The sequence below is a fragment of the Scylla paramamosain genome, chromosome 31 (genome assembly GCF_035594125.1).
Source record: "Scylla paramamosain isolate STU-SP2022 chromosome 31, ASM3559412v1, whole genome shotgun sequence".
NCBI lineage: Eukaryota > Metazoa > Arthropoda > Malacostraca > Decapoda > Portunidae > Scylla > Scylla paramamosain.
In genome coordinates, this window is record NC_087181.1 from 8,624,875 (window position 1) to 8,646,871 (window position 21,997).

General features: G+C 39.0%; 1 protein-coding gene across 3 annotated transcripts in view; it reads left to right on the forward strand.

Annotated features, from left to right (window-relative positions):
• Positions 1–21,997, forward strand: part of LOC135116438 (sulfotransferase 1A1-like) — a 56,920-nt gene that overhangs the window by 14,863 nt on the left and 20,060 nt on the right. For 2 of the 3 annotated variants that reach the window (XM_064033897.1, XM_064033898.1), the window contains exons 2-4: positions 2,544–2,724; positions 21,141–21,289; positions 21,697–21,910. In XM_064033897.1, coding sequence (XP_063889967.1) covers positions 21,698–21,910 — 213 coding nt within the window. In that variant the 5' untranslated portion in view covers positions 2,544–2,724; positions 21,141–21,289; position 21,697. Of the gene's footprint in view, positions 1–2,543; positions 2,725–21,127; positions 21,290–21,696; positions 21,911–21,997 lie in introns of all 3 variants that reach the window. The other variant, XM_064033899.1, reaches the window with a different exon arrangement.

The window sequence follows — 21,997 nt, forward strand, 5'->3', positions numbered from 1 at the left end:
TGTTCTCCAAACTTCTTTGTTGCATCCTCTTTCTCAGCTTACTTTTAACTAGCCACTGATGCATTACTGACAACTTTGGTCGTGAATCGCCTTACGAGGCGTTTTACTGGTATTATTATCATTGTCTTGTGGTGAGTGGAGCGAGGCGTGGCGCGGTGCGTCATCTCCCCGTCCCTTCCTTGTATGCCTCAGTCTTGCAGCAAGGTGGAACAGCCTGCGCGCTCCTGTTCCCACGCCAGTCGGTGTGTGAAATATAGACGGAGAGGATGCAGTGAATGTAGAGGGAGCACTGGCACGGAATAGGATGATATTTACCTGTTTTAAAGGACACTTGTTAGTCAATATTGTATATGAAATTGCGGCAGAACCGCTCCTGTCGGTTTAAGTAGGTAACATACCAGTCATAACGGCTTGACTGAGTTTGGGATACCAGTACGACACAGAGGATTAAAATTTTTCTGCTGCATTGGCGTCATCTCCTTCATTGGGCCTTGCTGTTCCTGTGTGGTAGTGACCTGTCTTCCGGTAGTCTGTATATGGTGCTGCTTAGTGGGAAGAGGTAATATTCTTTGGGTGGTTTTGTTCTTTTGAGAGGGTGGTATCTCATAGAATATTGCAATCCTCATAGCCGTTGTCCCTTGTAGTTCTTCCCTAGCAAGTTGGAGTTGTTTGTCATTTACATTACTTCATTCCCTATTAGTGGGTGAAACAGGATGACGATATCATATCTGTTAATCGTTACAGGAGACCAGTAGGACCTTGTAAACGTATATGTAAACCTCACACTAGCCTACGCAGGAGATAGATTAGGGAGGCTGACCCAAGGTAGTGGTGGCTGAACCTGGTGTTGTGACAGTATATATATATATATATATATATATATATATATATATATATATATATATATATATATATATATATATATATATATATATATATATATATATATATATATATATATATATATATATATATATATATATATATATATATATATATATATATATATATAGTTATGACCCAAATTCCACCCTTCTCACAGCTGCCTTTAACTTGTCCAGCTTCCTTAGATTATCACTACATAGTTTACTGTGGGCCTCAAAATCACCTTTAAAGGGTCCTTCTGGTCTCCTGTTATGATTGAAATATATTGTCACAACACCAGGTTCAACCACCACTACTTTAGGTCAGCCTCCCTAATCTACCTCCTGCGTAGGCTAGTGAGGTCTATTATTGTTGTTTAGCACTTTATCACTTTGCATAGTTCACTGTTTGGTGACCAATTCTCATTACTTAGTTTACTTGTTAACGTTCTTGTGATTTTCAGCGCCTCACAAACGGAACATCATTTATATATATATATATATATATATATATATATATATATATATATATATATATATATATATATATATATATATATATATATATATATATATATATATATATATATATATATATATATATAAAGCAACTTTCCCCTCTTCTTCACTGACACTCCATTTCCTTTTCCTTAAAGTTAACATATCTAGACCCATTTTTACCACGTTTCAGCTGGGATTTTCCGATTACATAAGAACATAAGAACATAAGAAATCAGGGAAGCTGCAAGAAGCGACCAGGCTTACACGTGGCAGTCCCTGTATGAAATACACCTACCTATTTCCATCTGCTATCCCCATCCATAAACTTGTCTAATCTTCTCTTAAAGCTCTCTAGTGTCCTAGCACTAACTACATGATTACTGAGTCCGTTCCACTCATCTACCACTCTATTTGAGAACCAATTTTTTCCTATCTCCTTCCTAAACCTAAATTTTTCAAGCTTGAACCCGTTATTTCTTGTTCTACCCTGGTTGCTGATCCTAAGAATTTTGCTTACATCTCCCTTGTTATAACCCTTATACCATTTAAAGACTTCTATCAGGTCCCCTCTTAACCTACGTCTCTCTAAAGAATGTAAATTTAACAGATTACAGTTCAGACTAAAACATTTCCCATAAAGTCAGGTGTTCTGTGTCACCTCCACTAGTTTTCTCTACAGATATGATAATTCTTTACAGGATGCATCATCCCTCCTCATATACTAAAGACGTCTGTATGTATGGAAGGTTCCACTCATAGCCTTACTAAGGTAGATAGATATCATTTAGCTTCATCAATTCCCCTTTATTTATTTTCAATCTCACCCACTTCACCACATTGTTGCATCTCTTGCTAAGCTTGAAAATGAAAATAAAGAAAATAAGAAGGAACAGGAAAGAAATTACTGTTAGTAACATCGAATGCCTGAGTTTCAGTGAGAAAATAAAGTTAGGTTTACAGGTTAGATGTTTCGCATAGTAGAAATAGTGCAGAGGCAATAAACTTGAATAAAGGAATAAAGGGAATAAAGGCAAAGATTAATAAAATATCGTAGCCTTGAGGACAACTTTTCAATGGGACATATGTAGCTCCCTCCTCAGGTATGAGGATGTAGTGTGTGTGTGTGTGTGTATGTGTGTGTGTGTGTTAATCTACAATATCCAACATACTCCACTGCAGAATCGCGACAAAAATGGCTCTATCTACTGGGCACAAGGTGGAGGTCCTCGAAGGCGAGGAGTTGGCACGGCAAATGAAGGACTGGAAAGGCTATAAAAATGGTCTGGTTCGTCTTACTCCTGGACCCTGGATATTCCCGAAGACTTTCCTCGATTTTGCTGACAAGTACTTCAAGTTTAAGGTACTGGTGTGTGTGTGTGTGTGTGTGTGTGTTTGTATGAAAGGAAGAGCGGCAAAAAAGAAAATAATAATAATATCCTATCCAATCACCACTCAAAAAATATGACTTAATGGGCAGGGTATATATATATATATATATATATATATATATATATATATATATATATATATATATATATATATATATATATATATATATATATATATATAAGCCAGTTTAGTTCATGAGGAAAGTAAATAAACAATACTGTATGATAGCAGTGCTGCCTAACTCACAAATTGACGGCATCATCAGTGATACATTAATTGAGATATTTTCTCTATTGGTTTCTTATGATAAGTTTGAATGATGTGATACTCGTATGATAAAGCTCTTATTGCAACATGAATGTAAGGCATTGCAGAAACAATAAAGATGAAGGAATGTAAGGCGTGTTGACTACATTTAAGACGAATACATACGAGTATTGTTTTATTCAGACTCTTCCAATTGAAACTTAAAATAATTTCGTGATAATTTAATGTTTGGCGCTTTGTCAGGATTTCTGCATAGACAATTTACGAGATCACAAATTCTCCGAAAGGGACAGTAGAAGTATATGATTTAGCTAACAAAGATTATGAAAGGGCAGGTATATCATTACCGAGCTAAAATACGAGACCTTCAAAATTCAGAAACTCCTTTGAAAGTCCATTCCAGGTTATAAATCGAACTCAGTCTCAATCTTCTTTGTACGTCACGGGAAGCAAATTGTAGAGAATTACCTTAAATTTTGCCTGGTAAGCAAAATATAGTAAATTATAATCTGTTTTCTTGTGTCTCAACGAGAACAATGCATTTAAAAGTCGTGGAAGTCTTGCGTCCTGAAACTATTATGGAAGCGTTCTTTTGATTTGTGGCTAGACGATCATGTCCTTTGCGTTTGATTGCTGATAATACCGCCAATTTCTCTGTTGTCTCATCCACATTATTAAAGATATTATAATATTTATCAGTACAACAGACCCAAGAAGAAAAGAAATGCTCAGGAATATTTATCACATTGTACTAGTGGCACCGATATGGTAGGGAGCGGTAAACACATCACTTAAGTCAGTCACACTGAATCTCCAGTACAAAGGACGCAGGAAGCAGGCACGAAAAAAAAAAAAAGAAGCACAAAACGCAAGCTGATTCTCTCTAGATTCTCACTATAGAGTGGGGGACAACAGACAAATCCGCGCAAGATACGGACAAGATGCGTTATAATGAATGAATGAATGAATAAATGAATGAATAAATAATTAAATAAATAAATAAAAATATTAGTAATAATTGCAATAATGATAATCATAATTATAATTAAAAGGAAATGAGCTTATGTGCTATAATATAAATGCTCAGTCACACACAGCATTTGCTGTGTGTGTATATATATATATATATATATATATATATATATATATATATATATATATATATATATATATATATATATATATATATATATATATATATATATATATATATATATATATATATATATATATATATATATATATTATTCAAAATGGAAAGCAAAATATTTATATATTTCAGATGCATACATATTCATTCCTTTCTATAGCAACTCAAAAGCTGGAAGTTTTGTGTGTAGCAGACATGTTTACGGTAAGCTGCTTAGCGATGTACTGAGAGATGATGACAGTCTAACTTTCCAGTTTTTTTTAGCTGTAAATGTAGTTTATGTTCAGTCTTGAATTTTTATTTATTTATTTATTTATCTATTTATTTATTTATTTTTTTTAGATTCAAAGTACTGATTGCAAGCCTCATTTTCTTTCACTCTAGTTCTTTCTCTGCACCAGCTTTCCTTTTCTTCTGGGTTGATTTTTTCCATTGTTCGTATCTATTAAATTCCCACATTCACACACAATAAGTGAGTGATGGGCAGAGGTCTCATTTTTTGCTCACGGAATTTTATTTTAAAGTTAGAAAAAAAAATCTCTAAATCGTATCAAATTTTGCCAGATAACAAATCGAACATAACCAACGATTACGTTTGCTAAAATTCAAACTACTGCATAATAACAATCTGCAAAAGAGAGAGAGAGAGAGAGAGAGAGAGAGAGAGAGAGAGAGAGAGAGAGAGAGAGAGAGAGAGAGAGAGAGAGAGAGAGAGAGAGAGAGGAGAGGGGGGGAGTAGGAGGAGTAGGAGAGGCAGAACGCATAAGGGAGATCTGTGGAGTAATTCACGATTTGTTGTCCTGCATCACAGCTTCCCTGATGTTTATGTCTTTTGGCATGGCTATGAACCTTTCCTCTGGTATTTCATACTTTGTACTTTAGAGTGTAACAAAACACCAACGATTCAAACTTGTTGACTGAAACATCGAGTACTATGACTTGGCTAGAGACACGGCCGCGTGATTCGTGACGTCACAGCAGCTAGGGTAGACCTTTAATCGGAGTTTATTCCCTTAGACTTTTAAAAACACAGAAAATTATCGCACGTATTCCGTACGATGTTACGATGTTACAGTTCACTTCCTAACTCACACACACACACACACACACACACACACACACACACACACACACACACACACACACACACACACACACTCATATGCTAGCAAATGCGGGCAGGAGAGGACGAGCCTAGTATAGCTCTTTTCCTGTATATGAGAACTAGATAAATACAACTAAGTAAATAAATAAACACACGCACACACACACACACACACACACACACACACACACACACACACACACACACACACACACACACACACGCACACACACACACACATACACACACAAATCACCATTACAGTTTCTGCATAGAAATTTATGGGCCCTCCCCCCTCTTGATGGTTAAAATATCAAACCCACAAACTTGGCAACAGAGTTTGATCTGCCAGCCACCGCGCGGTCGTAGAACCATTCAAGATCAAATGTACCATTGCCAGGGACTTTGTCCAAGATACCGATTGTTTATTTTTCACCAGAATTTATAAAGATCCTCAAAATATTAGATAATTCCCATTAGAGCTTTCTAGATCTTGTCTGAAACGCACTCATCTTTAAAAAATATTTATTTACTATTATATATATATATATATATATATATATATATATATATATATATATATATATATATATATATATATATATATATATATATATATATATATATATATATTATTTTACATATTAAAGGCTATTCCATGTTCACCGCCTAGCATGACATATTTTCAGTTAGCTTTCCTTCTCTTACAAGAAACAACGCACAAGTTAGTTCAATAGTTTTGTCTGGCAAGCTGTGTGTAAGATATTCCATCATACGAGCTGTGTTAGTGTTGCCTCTAGTTTGAGCACAAGAAAGACACTGCGCTATATGGTTCATGATGTCAGCGCCCATCATAGTCCAGTAATAAAGCTTACAAGCCATAGTTAGAAATGTGTTACGTCCTGTATGACCGGACTAGGGAACGTCATGAATGAGCTGAAGCAATGGAGGAACCATCATAGTAAGGATAACAAATTGCGTCACTGTTTGCTCATAAACTGACACGGTACGGTATGAAATACCATCAGCAAAGGAAAACTGAAACAAAGGAATAGGCAATTTATGTAAGACATAATAATTTCCCAACTCAAAAGCATATATTAAAGCTCATCATAAGATGTCTTGATGCTGCACATCAAAAAAGTTCTTTGAGTGAGAAATTAGCAATCTCAGAAACAGTAGCAACATCAACATTTCGTGAAAGAGCGTCTGCGGCCACGTTCGCTTTTACCGGACAAATACTTGATCGTGGGGTTAAATTCGTCAATTATGAGAAACCATCTGGCGAGACGACTTGTCAGATGCTTAACCTTGTAGAGGTGAAGAACATAAGAACATAACAGAAGCTGTAAGAAACCACCAGGCCTACACATGGCCTGGTGGTTTCTATATATATCTATTTCCACCTATCATCACAATCCATAAATGTTTAATCTTCTCTTAAAGCTCCCTAATGACTCAGCACTAACAACCTGATTACCAAGCTTGTTCCATTCATCTGCCAGTACCAGTTCCTTTATATTTCTTTTTTAAACCTAATTTTTTCAAGTTTTAACTATTATTTCTTGTTCTATCCTGGTTACTGATCCTAAAAGCTCTATCAGACAGGTACAATGAAACAAGTGGACAGGATAATGAAAGATATCACTCATCCGCTACATAACTGTTACACATATCTAAAATCTGGTAGAAGGTTGGCTCTGCCCATGCAGCGTACTGACAGATATAGGAAGTCATTTGTACCTAAAAGCATTCTCCTTTTCAATCATCTATCATCACTATAATTTTTAGATTTAAGTATTCATGGTTACTGTATGTGATGGTTCATGATGAGGGCAGAAATAGCCCGATATTGCATGTATACGATAGCCCATGTAATGACTCTTTTCTTAATGTTTTATTGTTTTATTATTTTACTGATTTTATTTACTTTTTAATGTTATGTATAAGCAACTACTAGGGAGCTCTTAAGCCAAAATGAATTTCATTTGTATTACATTTTGTATTACAACTTGACGAATAAATTATCTTATCTTATCTTATCTAAAAAAAAAAAATAAATAAATAAATAAAAATTGCTTGCATCCCACTTGTTATAACCCCTACACCACTTAAAAGACTTCTATCAGGCCCCTTCTTAAACTACGCCTTTCTAAGGAATGTAAATTTAACAGCTTCAATCTCGTTTCCTAAGGAATATCCCTCATCCCCTATATCCTTTTAGTCATTCTCCTTTGTACTGATTCTAATAGGCTTATATCTTTCCTGTAATATAAGGATCAGAACTGCACAGCATTGTCTAGATGAGGTCTGACCAGCGCCAAATATAACTTCAATATTACTTCAGGACTTCTACTTTTAACACTCCTAAAATTTAATCCTAATACACTATTTCCTCTATTTCTGGCTTCTATGCATTGTTTTCTTAGGAGATCAGAGCTATGACTCGTAGATCCTTTTCTTACCCTGAACCTACCAGAGCTTTGTTGTTTATTGTGTACTGTGAGTATAATTATGATTGTGGATGTACCAGGTAGCTGCCTTAGAGAAATGTTGCGATTACTTCTGTATATAATTAATGCTGTTGTTTGTACTAGGGAACTGTCGTTGTGGAACTAATTTTGTGCATTTAATATGAGAATTGATAACTCTTATGTCTGTTTGGTACACCTGACGGTGATGGCTGGCACTGCCGTGCTGCCAGATTATCAGTAAAGTCTGGATGTCCTAAACCCTCGGTAGACTTATGGACCTGATGGGGTCCCTCCTATTGTTCTCCAAAACTGCGCCTCCGTGCTTACACCTTGCCTAGTCAAATTCTTTCAACTCTGTCTGTCAACATCTACCTTTCCTTCTTGCTGGAAGTTTGCCTACATTCAGCCTGTTCCTAAAAAAGGGTGATCGTTCTAATCCCACAAACTACCGTCCTTTTGCTTTAATTTCGTGCCTATCTGATGTTTTTAAATCTATCCTCAACAGCAAGTTTCTTAAACATCTATCATTTCACAACCTTCTATCTGATCGCCAGTATGTGTTCCGTCAAGGCTGCTCTATTGGTGATCTGGCTTTTCTTACTGAGTTTTGGTCATCCCCTTTTAGAGATTTTGGTGAAACTCTTGCTGTTGTCTTCAGACATATCAAGAGCTTTTGATAGAGTCTGGCACAAAGCTTCGATTTCCATACTACTCTCTTATAGTTTATATCCTTCTCTCTGTAACTTCATCTCAAGTTTCCTTTCTGACCGTTCTTTTGATGATGTGGTAAACTAAACGGTCACTGTTCTCCTAAATCTATTAACAGTAGTATTCTTCAGGTTTCTGTCCTGTGTCCCACTCTCTTTCTATTACTCATCAATGATCTTCTAACCCAAACTTCTTGTACTATCCACTCCTACGCTGATGTTACCACCCTGCACTTTTCTACGTCTTTTCACAGACGTCGAACCCTTCAGGAAGCAAACAGTTCACGCAGGGAAGCCACAGAACGCCTGACTTCTGATCTCTCTAAAATTTCTAATTCGGGCAGAGCAAACTTAGTATTGTTCAATGCCTCAAAAACTCAATTCCTCCACCTATCAACACGACACAACCTTCCAGACAACTATCCCCCTCTTCTTCAATAACACTCAACTGTCCCTTTCTTCTACACTGAACGTTCTCGGTCTGTCCTTTTCTTGTAATTTAAACTGGAAACTTCACTTCTCATCTCTAGCTAAAACAGCTTCTATTAAGTTAGGTGTTCTGAGACGGAAGCAGTAGTCAAAAATTGACTACAGCTTCCGAAGGTTTAGGCCAACAAGAGCATGGAAACATCACTGCGAAGAATTTTAATAGCATGAAGTAATCAGAGGGTGGAGGAGATGGAGGAACAAGCCTTGAATCATACAAAAGATAATTTTTTGCAAAAGTTTGAGCTAGGAGTCAGGTTTAGAGATATATGTGATAATAATGCCTTCTGATTGAAATAAAGGAGAAAAACAAGAAGCAAAGTTATTGGAGATATTTTTGGCTAGATGCCATAAGTCACGAAGTTAATTAGATCTTGTGAGATTTTGACACTTTCTATTCATGAAGGAGTTTTTTGCTCTTCGAGAAAAGTTGGCGTGGTTCCGGGCAGCAATATAAAGTGCATGAGATTCTGGTGATGGAAGGCTCAAGTACCTTTTGTGGGCCACCTCTCTATCATGTATAGCACGAGAAGAGGTTTGAAATATTTAGGTCGGGGAAAAGAATGAGGAATATACTCCTCCATGACAGACACTATCACCTCTGTTATGCACTCGGCACAGAGACAGGTCTCTGTCACGGAAGCAATTGTCATTCCAACGAAAATCAGCAAAATACCTCCCTCAGATTCCTCTAACTAGCAGAGGCAAAACGCCAGAGGCAACTCCGCTTAGGTTAATCCTGAGGAGGGATTAGAGCAATAGGTCAAGATACAGATATGAGATTGTAATCAGGGGAGCCCAACGGAGAAGGGAGGGTAACAACATAAGGAATAGAGATTGGGAAAAGGTCAAGAATGTTGGGTGTATTTCCAAGACAGTCAGGAATACGAGGAGGGTGTTGCACCAATTGCTCTAGGTCGTGGAGGATAGCAAATTTGAAAGCTAGTTCACGAAGATGGTCAGTGAAAGAAGAGGAAAGCCAAAGCTGGTGGTGAACACTGAAGTCTCAAAGAATGGAGATCTCCAGTAAAGGGAAGAGAGTCAGAATGTGCTCCACTTTGCAAGTTAAATAGTCAAAGAATTTCTTAAGTCAGAGGAGTTAGCTGAGAGTTATACAGCACAGATAAATTTAGTTTAAGAGTGACTCTGTAGTCGTAGTTAGATGGTGGAAAACTTGGAAGATTCAAGAGCGTAGGCACGAGAGCAGATTAAGTCATTGCGCACATAAACGCAACATCCAGCTTAGGAATGAAAATGAGGATAAAGTAGGAGGGAAAAGAAAAAGAGCTACTGTCAGTTGCCTCAGACACCTGCATTTCAGTGAGGAAAAGAAGATGAGGTTTAGTAGAGGAGAGACTTTAGAGGGCAGGCTGTGACTGCCCCATTGTGTTGTAAGACACAAAGGGAAACATTCAGCGAGGTCACAGCCCTTGGCCGGTGTCCCTCCTATATAAAAAAAAAAGAAAAAAGTTATTCATTCTCTCCCCAAACACCGAGAGTGAAGCATCCCACCGCAGCCATTGAAGAATTGTTACGGACACAAAATCGTGATAGGACAGAGATGACACATAATAAAGTTTTCATCATAGAACACACGAAAGGCAATTTTAAGAATAAAGTCCTTAAGAAAATACAAAATGCTGAACTTACCATCACTCCCAACCAAATATGTCTGAAAAAAGAATTTTTTTCCTATATATATATATATATATATATATATATATATATATATATATATATATATATATATATATATATATATATATATATATATATATATATATATATATATATATATTGTTTAGACCCAGGATTCAGCCCCCTTCACTGCTGCCACTACACTCGAGTCTCCTACGAGCTTAGTGCGGACATAAACACGAGAGCTCCAGACACTAGTCGTCCACAGTTATCAAACCTCTGAAATGTCGCTACTCAGATGAAACCTCCGATCGAGAACGAAATATAATAAACACCAAACAAATCCCTACTTGCTTTGAAAGAATCACAAACCACGTGTTGAGGGCGGGTGGGGGAACAGTTAGGACAAAGAACATAAAGGGATGAGGCTTACAATATTCAGTGAGCTACCTACCACCAGAGACAAGCCACCCAAGCCCACGAAAAATTATCTTCTCCCACCCGTGCACAGTCAATATGCAGTCACGTGGAGGACTATAGACAACTACACACGGGCAGAGCTATGAATTCTTGTGGATTCAGGGCTCTTAGCCATGAGTTCTGAATACCAGTTGCATTTAACAGCAAAAAAACAAGTATACAACAGCCAACAGTCCTCAAGATGGTAAAAAAAACTTGTCGAGACAGCCAATAAAACACGAAACAATCAGGACGCTGTGAGGAGGTGGTAACACTACATAGTCCACTACAATTATCTAGCACAACACCCAGTCACTCAAAGAGAGATGATCCTGCCTAGTACAGTAGGGGCTACTGCCAGTAACTCTCCGGCGATAGATAATAATAGTAGCCTTCTAAAATATATCCCAAAACCCTGTTTGCTAGCTTTCCATCGCTCCCTCTAAGCGTGCTTCCTCTCCCTACTAAATACAACGCCCAACTAACGTCTGGGTTCTCTGGGACACAGGGAGACGCGGGCCTCACCTGCGCGTTCCTCGGCGTCGACAAAGAGGGGAGGTGGAATGGGAGGCGAGGAGATGGACTGCACTGCACCTCCACCAATACACAAGCTCACTCTAAAGAGTCTGGAATCTTGCAAAAAATATTATGGGTGTATCAAAGATGCTGGGTGAAGAATTATTAGTACGTCAGGGAGGGCAACTCCTCTACCATGTTATATATCAACCATAAGTCTGGGGGACAAAGGAAAACAGTCAAAATTAAAATGGGAAGATTTTTTTTCCCTGAATTGCCTTTTTGTGTTCATATAGTTTGTTTTTAAGGATTTTTATTGTATGTTTTATTTCAGTTCGTGTTTAATAAGTATTTGAATAGCTTTTAACATATATGTAGCGCAGTTTTGGTTTCGCTTTTTATATTGTGTTGACATTTGCTCACACAAATTAGATAATGGAAAAGATAAGAGCCCATATTTCCATTGCTATGAAATCTTTTTTGGACAAAATGTTTTAATTCTGGTTTTCTTAAATACTATTTCACATTTCGTTTTAATAAATAAAGATTTGTAAGAAAAAAAAATTTATGTAATTTTTATCAATAAACTATTACTACTACTACTGGGTGACCGCGGGTTTTTAAAGTAAACTGGGGAGTGCCGGTAGGCATTTATCGCTCATCAGACATCTGTCTCTCTCGCTTCCTTCCTTCGCTGCTTCCTTCCTTCTCTTTCTGTCTCACAACTTCTCTCTGCGGCGCCACTCATAACACGTCCCTCTTTTAATGAAAAATTTTGGAAGTTACATTAATTAAGGGGTACACAAATTACAACATTACAAATAACACTATGACACTATCACAACAATAAAAACAAACAGGCCTACAGCTAGGCCCTTCTTCAGAACACAAACTGGGACGCTTTCTTTTTCTCCTCTTACTACTTCTCCCACAAGACCTGTCTCGGGCTCTCACCCAGGACCTGCGGTCTACTTCTGCAGGGTTTACTTCTGCAGGGAGTCAGTTATATTTATATCCCCTCTTTTCCAGCAGATACGGTTGCTCCAGCTTCTCCTGTAACTCTTGTCTTTTCTCTTTCTCCGTTGTCTCTTACTCTTTCATCTACTTGCTCTCCTACTCCACCGATTCTCAGCTTTCTTGTTCTCTTTGTTGCACAGCCTACTACTTTCTCTATGCTTTCTCCTTATGTAGCGGTCAGCTTGTCTACTGGGTTCTTTAAGGGCTCCAATTCACTCCTACCTCCTTATTTGGTGACGTAGCTTCCGAGCGGTCTTGGTTTGTTTAGGCTTTGGAGACACACGATGATGATTTGATGGTGAGGGAAATACAGTGTTTTCTGTAGGTGTTTCACACATAATTAAGTTTTCTCAGGTTTAATGATCTTCTGAACCAAACTTCTTGTCCTATCCACTCCTACGCTGATGATACCAACCTGCACTTTTTCACGTCTTTTCATTGACGTCCAACCCTTCAGGAAGTAAACATTTCACGCAGGGAAGCCACAGAATGCTTAACTTCTGATCTTTCTAAAATTTATGATTGGGGAAGAGCAAACGTGGAATTGTTCAATGCCTCATAGGCTCAATTCCTCCATCTATCAACTCGACACAACCTTCCAGATTGAAGGATCACCAGCAGAATTAGTACTTAAAGATCCAAATCCAGTTAGAAGTCCTCTCTACGGATATTCAGAGAAAGCTAAGGAACTAATAGAAAATATAATTCAAGATATGTTAGCAAAGGGAGTAACAAAGCCATTGACCACCACCTAAGTCCAATTTTTGTATTTTTTTTTTTAGTTTTTAGTAAAGTTTTAGTAAATATACCAGATGGATCAAAACCCATGTGCTTGGACTAAAGAAAGTAAACGAACATCTTGAAACTGACATCTATCTGTTACCTCGACTACGAGAATTAGATGCTGCTTCTGGAAACAAATACTACATAATCCTTAATTCGAAAGATGCATACTATCAAGCAGAATTAGCAGAAGTCAGCAGAGATGTGACCACATTCAGTGAAGGTGTAGCCTTACACCGTTTTACCAGGCTCCCATTCGGTATCGCATCAGTTAACCAGAGCCTTAGCCCTGTTGAAGAAGAGAGGCTATGTACATAATTAGCTGGATGATGTCATCTTATACGCTCCAGAACTTAAAAAGACCCAAGAACTTAAAAGAACTTAAAAGACGTCCGAAGATATTTAGGCTTATCTGGATTATACCCATCATATGCCCGATTAGCTCTGCCGTTGACGAACTTGGCCAAGAAAAATACAGAATTTGTATGGGATGAAGTGTGTTAAACAGCTTTTCAAAATCTGAGAGATAAATTAGCCGACGCACCCATACCGGCCAAAGCTACAGTAGGCGAGCCCTTCGTATTGACCACCGATGCCAACCAGTCTCATGTCGTAGCCGTGTTAGGCCAGATTAGAGAAGATGGAACGGAAGTTGCCATAGGATATTTCTTTAAGAAACTTAAGCCAGCAGAGAAACTGTATTCCGTTACAGACAGAGAAGCGTTGAGTGTAGTTCTTTCATGCCATAATTTCTCTCTTTTTCTATGGGGAACAAAATTCACCATTCTTACCGTATAAGCATATAAACTAAATAAAATAGGTAATTTGTGTAACATAAGGTTCTTGTGATTACAGAGGGAACCAGGGTTGAGCAGACTCACCCTCCCCCCAACTTTGTGTACTGGGTACCTTGTCATGGTCAGTGAATTTAGTTATGGTTAGGTAGGGTGCGTGAAACCCCTGCACGAGGCCACATCTCCCCGAGGGAGTCCTGTATGACGGTGGGCGAGAGGTGCTGGTGAGTGAAGGCAGACGGTGTGAGAGGTATTGCTGAGTAAATGAAGACGGTGAGTGAGCGGTGGTGTTAAGTGAAGGCAGACGGTGTGTGTTTATTGTTACACTGTCTTTAATGAATAATAAGAAGAGAGTGGGTCACATGACAGAACCCTGAAGAACACCACTGTTAATAGATTTAGGAGAACAGTGACCGTCTACCACAGCAGCAATAGAACGGTCAGAAAGGAAACTTGAGATGAAGTTACAGAGAGAAGGATAGAAGCCGTAGGAAGATAGTATGGAAATCAAAGCTTTGTGCCAGACTCTATCAAAAGCTTTTGATATGTCCAAGGCAACAGCAAAAGTTTCACCAAAATCTCTAAAAGAGGATGACCAAGACTCAGTAAGGAAAGCCAGAAGATCACCAGTAGAGCGGCCTTGACGGAACCCATACTGGCGATCAGATAGAAGGTTGTGAAGTGATAGATGTTTTAAGAATCTTCCTGTTGAGGATAGATTCAAAAACTTTAGATATGCAGGAAATTAAAGCAATAGGACAGTAGTTTGAGGGATTAGAGCGGTCACCCGTTTTTAGGAACAGGCTTTTCAGTAAGAAGGAAAGGTAGATGTTGACAGACAGTTTGAATAGGCAAGGTGCAAGCACGGAGGCACAGTTTCGGAGAATAATAGGAGGGACCCATCAGGTCCATAAGCAAGGGCATGGTAAACATCATTGCGAAGAATTTTAATAGGAAGCATGAAGTAGTCAGAGGGTGGAGGAGAGGGAGGAGCAAGCCCAGAATCGTCCAAGGTAGCGTTTCTAGCAAAGGTCTGAGCAAAGAGTTCAGCTTTAGAAATATATATGATAGCAGTGGTGCCATCAGGTTGGAATAAAGAAGGGAAAGAAGAAGCTAAGTTATTGGAGATATTTTTGGCTAGATGCCAGAAGTCACGAGGGGATTTAGTCACTTTCTGTTAATGAAGGAGTTTTTGGCTAGTTGCAGAACAGACTTGGCATGGTTCCGGGCAGAAATATAAAGTGCATGAGATTCTGGTGATGGAAGGCTTAAGTACCTTTTGTGTGCCACCTCTCTATCATGTATAGCACGAGAACAAGCTGTGCTAAACCAAGGTTTGGAAGGTTTAGGTCGAGAAAAAGAGTGAGGAATGTACGCCTCCATGCCAGACATTATCTCTTCTGTTATGCGCTCAGCACACAAAGACGGATCTCGGACACGGAAGCAGTCGTCATTCCAAGGAAAATCAACAAAATACCTCCTCAGGTCGCTTAGGGGATCCTGAGGAGGGATTGGAGAGATAGGACAAGATACAGATATGAGATTGTGATCGGAAGAGCCCAACGGAGAAGAAAGGGTAACAGCATAAGCAGGATTAGAGGTCAGGAAAAGGTCAAGAATGTTGGGCGTATCTCCAAGACGGTCAGGAATATGAGTAGGGTGTTGCACCAATTGCTCTACGTCGTGGAGGATAGCAAAGTTGAAGGCTAGTTCACGAGGATGGTCAGTGAAGGGAGAGGAAAGCCAAAACTGGTGGTGAACATTGAAGTCTCCAAAAATGGAGATCTCTGCAAAAGGGAAGTGGATCAGAATGTGCTCCACTTTGGAAATTAAGTAGTCGAAGAATTTCTTATAGTCAGAGGAGTTAGGTGAGAGGTATACAACACAGATAAATTTAGTTTGAGAGTGTCTCTGTAGTCGTAGCCAGATGGTGGAAAACTCGGAAGATTCAAGAGCGTGGGCGTGAGAGTAGGTTAAGTAATTGCGCACACAAACGCAACATCCAGCTTTGGATCGAAAATGAGGATAGAGAAAGTAGGGGGGAACAGAAAAGGGGCTACTGTCAGTTACCTGAGACACCTGAGTTTCAGTGAGGAAAAGAAGATGAGGTTTAGAAGAGGAGAGGTGGTGTTCTACAGATTGAAAATTAGATCTTAGACCGCGAATGTTGCAGAAGTTAATGAAGAAAAAGTTGAGAGGGGTGTCAAGACACTCAGGGTCGTCGACAGAAAGGCAATCCGACCTGAGAACATTTATGGTACCCTCCCGATATGAGGACTCCGAGGCTGGTGTAGGAGTCGCCATGATAATTTTGAAATTTTTGAGTGAAGGGTGTGTGTGTTATTAATTGCTTGTAGTTTTGTGTGGAAGAAGAGAGTTGTCTTTTGAGGGCAGGCAGTGACCGCCCCCTTGTGTTGTGAGACACAAAGGGAAACGTTCAGTGAGGTCACAGCTGGGTTTAATGATAAGTTCACAGCACCCCCTAAACAGTGCTTTAGACCTCACTGGGAGTAATGATCGTTTCGGCAGGTGTCTACTGCCTCCTACTACTGGTGCAACTTTCTTATTAATTCCTCTACCTGTTTCTTTAAGTCATTTATCTCCTCATTATTTGGCGTTTCTTTGACGGTGTTAACATAGGTCTTCAGGAGGTGTAACCCAACCGATCGTTCGCGCTCTATCCTGCCAATAAAATTCCTTAATGGTATAGCATGTTCTAGAAAGCTACTTGACTTTTCATGGGTCTCTGATGGCATTCCCGTTAGTTTTTTTCTTAAGTAGTTTACACTATTTGACAACTGACTCTTCACTGTTAAATTTGCTTTCTAGTCTAGACTATTGGCAAATAAATTAATTGACCAAGGCCTGTGGACTGTCTGACCAGTCATATTTCATGTTATTATATGTTGCCAAGCCCTATCAAGACTAACTTCAGTAGCAGTTTCCTTAAAAACGTTTTCAGTTTATCCCAGGTGTGGATGGATTCCTTGATAATGAGTATCTGTAACTTCATGACCAACTCGACAATAATTCTCAATTTTGCCACTTCGAGTCGCTCTGTACTTAAAGTGGTACATGACTCAATTTGCTCAAAGAACAAGAACAAATTTCATCTATTCGCCGATTCTGAGCTATATAAATGTTTTAACTCTAACACAGGGATCCATGACAACCTGTTGTTCTCGTATCTGTTGTTTCAAAGCGTCAATTTCTAGGTCTTTGAGATCCAGGTCCATTAGAGAAGCCGGTGTTTCCTCGTTCTTATATGCCATCTTGACTAATTTAACTTAACTGGCTTACAAGATTATATATGATGGGAAAGGTAAAGCAAAAAAAAAAAAAAAAAATTGATGTTAATTTAGTGGCTTCGGGGTATCTGGCCTCTGAGAAGTTAAATCCCCTCAGGTCTGGAGGCTTCCTGGTTCAAGACGAACTCTTTGGAAGGTTACTAATTAGCCATCTTCCCAAAAGGAACGAAAAAATGAATAAATAAATAAATAAATAAATAAATAAATAAAAAAAAAATGGAGGTGGCGACTCACAAACAGCACTTCTCTCCACTCTATGGCCTGAAGGGCCCGGGCACACCCTTTTTGATCAGGAAAGCGACATGTTCAGTGGCTATCACCTGAGCGAATCTCCTACGAAACATTTCCGGCCAGCTGCGGTAAACACAAGTCGATTTCCTCGTTCCTGTCCCTGAGCATGGCCACTCGAGTAGGATCTGGCTATGGCCCATGAATGCGACATGAAACTTCACCATCTGACCCGGCTCAGCAGACGTGCTAATTAGCCACAGAAATATCCCACCGCTTAAGCCACCAATCTATAGCGGTCAGCTTGGTTCTATAAACCAAGCTTTAACGGCTCCATTTCAGTCATACCTCCTTATTTGGCAACGTAGCTTCCGAGCAGTCTTGGTTTGTTTAGGCTTTGGAGGCACACAATGATTTTATGATAGTGAGTTTGCGCACATATGGTGGGCAACCAGGGACGAGGATCAAGCAAATATAGACAGTGTATGCTGTAGGTGTTTCACATATAATTAAATCTTCCAAGGTTTAAAGCAGCATCTCCAGAAGGAAAGTGCTGATAGGGAATTTGGCTTTCTAAAATTTATATTTTTTCAAATATCACTACTGACTTTCCTGTGAGACTATGAACAATATAATATTATAGTACACACAGGTGTAATAAAAATGCCTGTTGTATATTTTTCTAGATATAAATGAAAGCTAAAATAAAGTCATTCTCAAACTTTGTTGCTTTGTGGCTCACTGTATCTTTAGTGACAGCCACTGCGCACAGCTTACGAATCACTACTATCTAGAGGCAGTACAATGAGAAGTTCTCCTAATGTTATTCCCTCCTCTCTACACAGGCCCATGTTCAGAAACATTTTGCTCTCACCACGATTATTGTCAAAGGCCACACAGATGACTAGCAGAGTTTTCAAGAGTTTCTCCTGTTAATTATGTAAAAATCATGTTAATCTGTCACTTGAACCACAAAAACACTCTTAAAAATAAGTGTCATTTCAACTAGACTTACTAGAGCTTTTTAAAATTAATAGGGATTCGGCCATAAATGTTTCATGATATGGTACACAGACAGACGAACACGGACACTATACTAGATGATATATATATAATGTTTCTTCTTCTAGTACTAGTTCTAGTACTAGTTCTAGTACTGGTTGGCCGAGGTTGGCGTCAGGTCCCGGAGAATGGAGCACACACACACACACACACACACACACACACACACACACACACACACACACACACACACACACACACACACACACACACACACACACACACACACACACATGATAACTAAATATGATGCAGTTTTTGTTATACGGCTTCATTTTTCACAATACGCTCCTTATCTCAAGTATAAATCAAGAGGAAAATGAAAGGCTGACACTCAGAGAGAGCAGGTGTAGGTACGCCATGGACAGGTGAGTATGCGAGATGCAGGATTAGGCTTCTAATCAGGGAAAAATAAATTAATCAAAGATAAAGTAGATGAAAAATAATAATATAGAAAAACTGTTGCCTGTCACTATCATCCCCTTTTTGTTCTCCCTTTGTCCCCCACCTCCACCCCATCACTCTCTCTCTCTCTCTCTCTCTCTCTCTCTCTCTCTCTCTCTCTCTCTCTCTCTCTCTCTCTCTCTCTCTCTCTCTCTCTTTCTCTCTCTCTCTCTCTCTCTCTCTCTCTGATAATATGCGCTCTCTGTGAAACATCATAATCCCACCATTGTCATTCACTAGCATCTTTGATTTTGATCTCCGTCTCTCTCTGAGAGAGAGAGAGAGAGAGAGAGAGAGAGAGAGAGAGAGAGAGAGAGAGAGAGAGAGAGAGAGAGAGAGAGAGAGAGAGAGAGAGTAGGAGGCAGAGACCGTATTCTTCATAAAGTTCTGACATGTGTCATAGCTATGGCAGTTGAGTATCATAACATAATTCGTAAGTTATGACTTAAGCGAAACCGTCTATCATAACCGTGTGCTATATGTAGCTCCTACTTGCTTTCAGATATTAAAAGACGAATCAAAAGCTGCAGTTTATAGCTTCTATAAATATTTCTTTAGTTTTTATGTATTGGAAGAAGAAACAAAGTGTGTAAGATAGTAATTCAATCTTTGGAATATGGTAAGTGTGATCCCATAGAAACACCACTGTATACAATGTTCAAATGGTTTGGTGGCAAGGATTGCTATTATCGACGATCCCTAAGGCCATCACAACTGCACAACTGCATTTTCCCGGTAGTTTTTTCTCAGTAGCAAGATATCCAAGTGATCACCTTAATTTCAGGGATAAGTTGATTTTTCCTTTCTGTGTCACTCTGCTAGGCTTCCCTTACTAGATCGGTGACAAAGAGAATACCTGCACGGTCTAAACAATATCTTCTGATGAGTTTCACGTCAGTAAGTTCATTTAATATGTCCTACCTGGGTAAATAATTCCTAAGCTGGAGACGTTGTGGGGCGGCCATCTTGGCTGTGGGGAGTGTCATAACTGCTAGGACATGTTGGGCCCAGTCTTAGCATCCTGCGTGGATTTATGACGCGCGCAGTTTATGACAAGAATGAGCCATTTCGCTCTGCTATGACACGTTTCATAGCTGAGACTCTAGAACTGCTTCATGAATACGGGCCCAGATGTGGGGCAAAGGAGGCAGTAGCCAATCAGGAGTTAGCCGTACGCGACGTCACAGCAAGGAGTGGAGCTAGCATCTGTAGGGCAAAATCCCTATTACTTTTCGAGAATATGCGGCTGAAGGCGAGACACACGGGCAGGTGTCACGACTTGCGCGGAGTGTCAGGTGTCTGTCAGAGGGATATGGGGATTGTATAGCATCGTTGACACATTGGTGAATTTTGATGGCGACTCCCCTGCCGACTCTGCTGTGACTTCCTGAACGGCGACTGTGCTGCAAATTCTGTTTGACTCTCATGCTTGGCGACCGTGCTGCGAACGCGCTGCGAATGCGTTGCGAATGCGCTACCATTCCACTACGAATGCAGTCATCTAAATTCTTCAATCTGTAGCTTAAGTTCGTGGCAAATTTAAAACTCTTTCGAATATTACTTGAACTTTGAAATGTCGCTTTTCTAAATTGTCGTTGATCGCCTGGTATTTTCTTTTTTCCTCGGTAATTCTTATGTTAAAATTCTCATCCCTTTCCTGTAAAGATTTCCATGTAGTTTACCCTTGAGCATGAATAGGAAGGAGCCTTTTCCTTTACTGTGCTACATCTTCTTTTTCGCTGGATGCAGCTAATCATCGTAAAGCTAATCGGTTTCTTCTTCTCTTATGGGATATCACATCTCCCTAATTTTCAATTGCATCATTCTCCCATTTTGTGTTAAGCATAATCTTTCCCTTTTTTTAGGAAAGCACTTTACCTCTCTGCTTCAATTATTTGTTACTTATTGTCATCCTCCAAACTTCATTAATTTCTAGGTCTCTTCTCCAGTTCCGCCCCAGCGACGTGGTGATCGCAACCTAATCCGAAGTGTGGTACCCACTTGGACCCAAGAAATAGTTTGGACCATGAGAAACAATCCTGACCTCAATAATCCCCAAAGCTTCACTTCCTGTTCTCGTTAAATCACCTTTCCTAGAGTAAGTATTTGAGGAATCGTCATTATATATATATATATATATATATATATATATATATATATATATATATATATATATATATATATATATATATAAAGGAAAACATTTGAAAAATAACATTATACAAACTTATACACAGGAATGAAATTAGGAACAAGGACTGAGGCAAACAACACACATATAATTGTAATGAAAATATAAATTTCATATTATGTATGTGTGTTGTGAAGAATGTAAGGATAAATAAAGAAAATATATAAAAGTGTGTGTTTAGAAGAAGCAGGAAATAGATTTGTTGTGTGAGAGAAAATGGATGAGAGAAAACGTGTATTTATGCGTGCAGGCCTGTGTATGTGTATGTATTGTATGTGCATGCTACAAGTTTACTAACGATACTTTTTACCTAGGATGGACTCGTTGAACTCGGACCCTTTCCCTGATGCTTCACCTTCTTCAGATGATGCAAACCCATTTCTAGAACCGTTCAAAATACTATGTTCAGGGAGGAACCCAAAAGACGGCATATGTGTGCAGATGGCGGAATGCACGCCTGACCCACGCACCATCAAGACTCACCTTCCCTTCTCTCTCCTCCCTTCCTTAATGCTCGACACATCCAAGGTATGTAGTATATCTATATACACACAAAAAAAATTTATGGGTGAAGTGCAATTGTATCATGAACACACAACGTTCGGAGTATGTTGT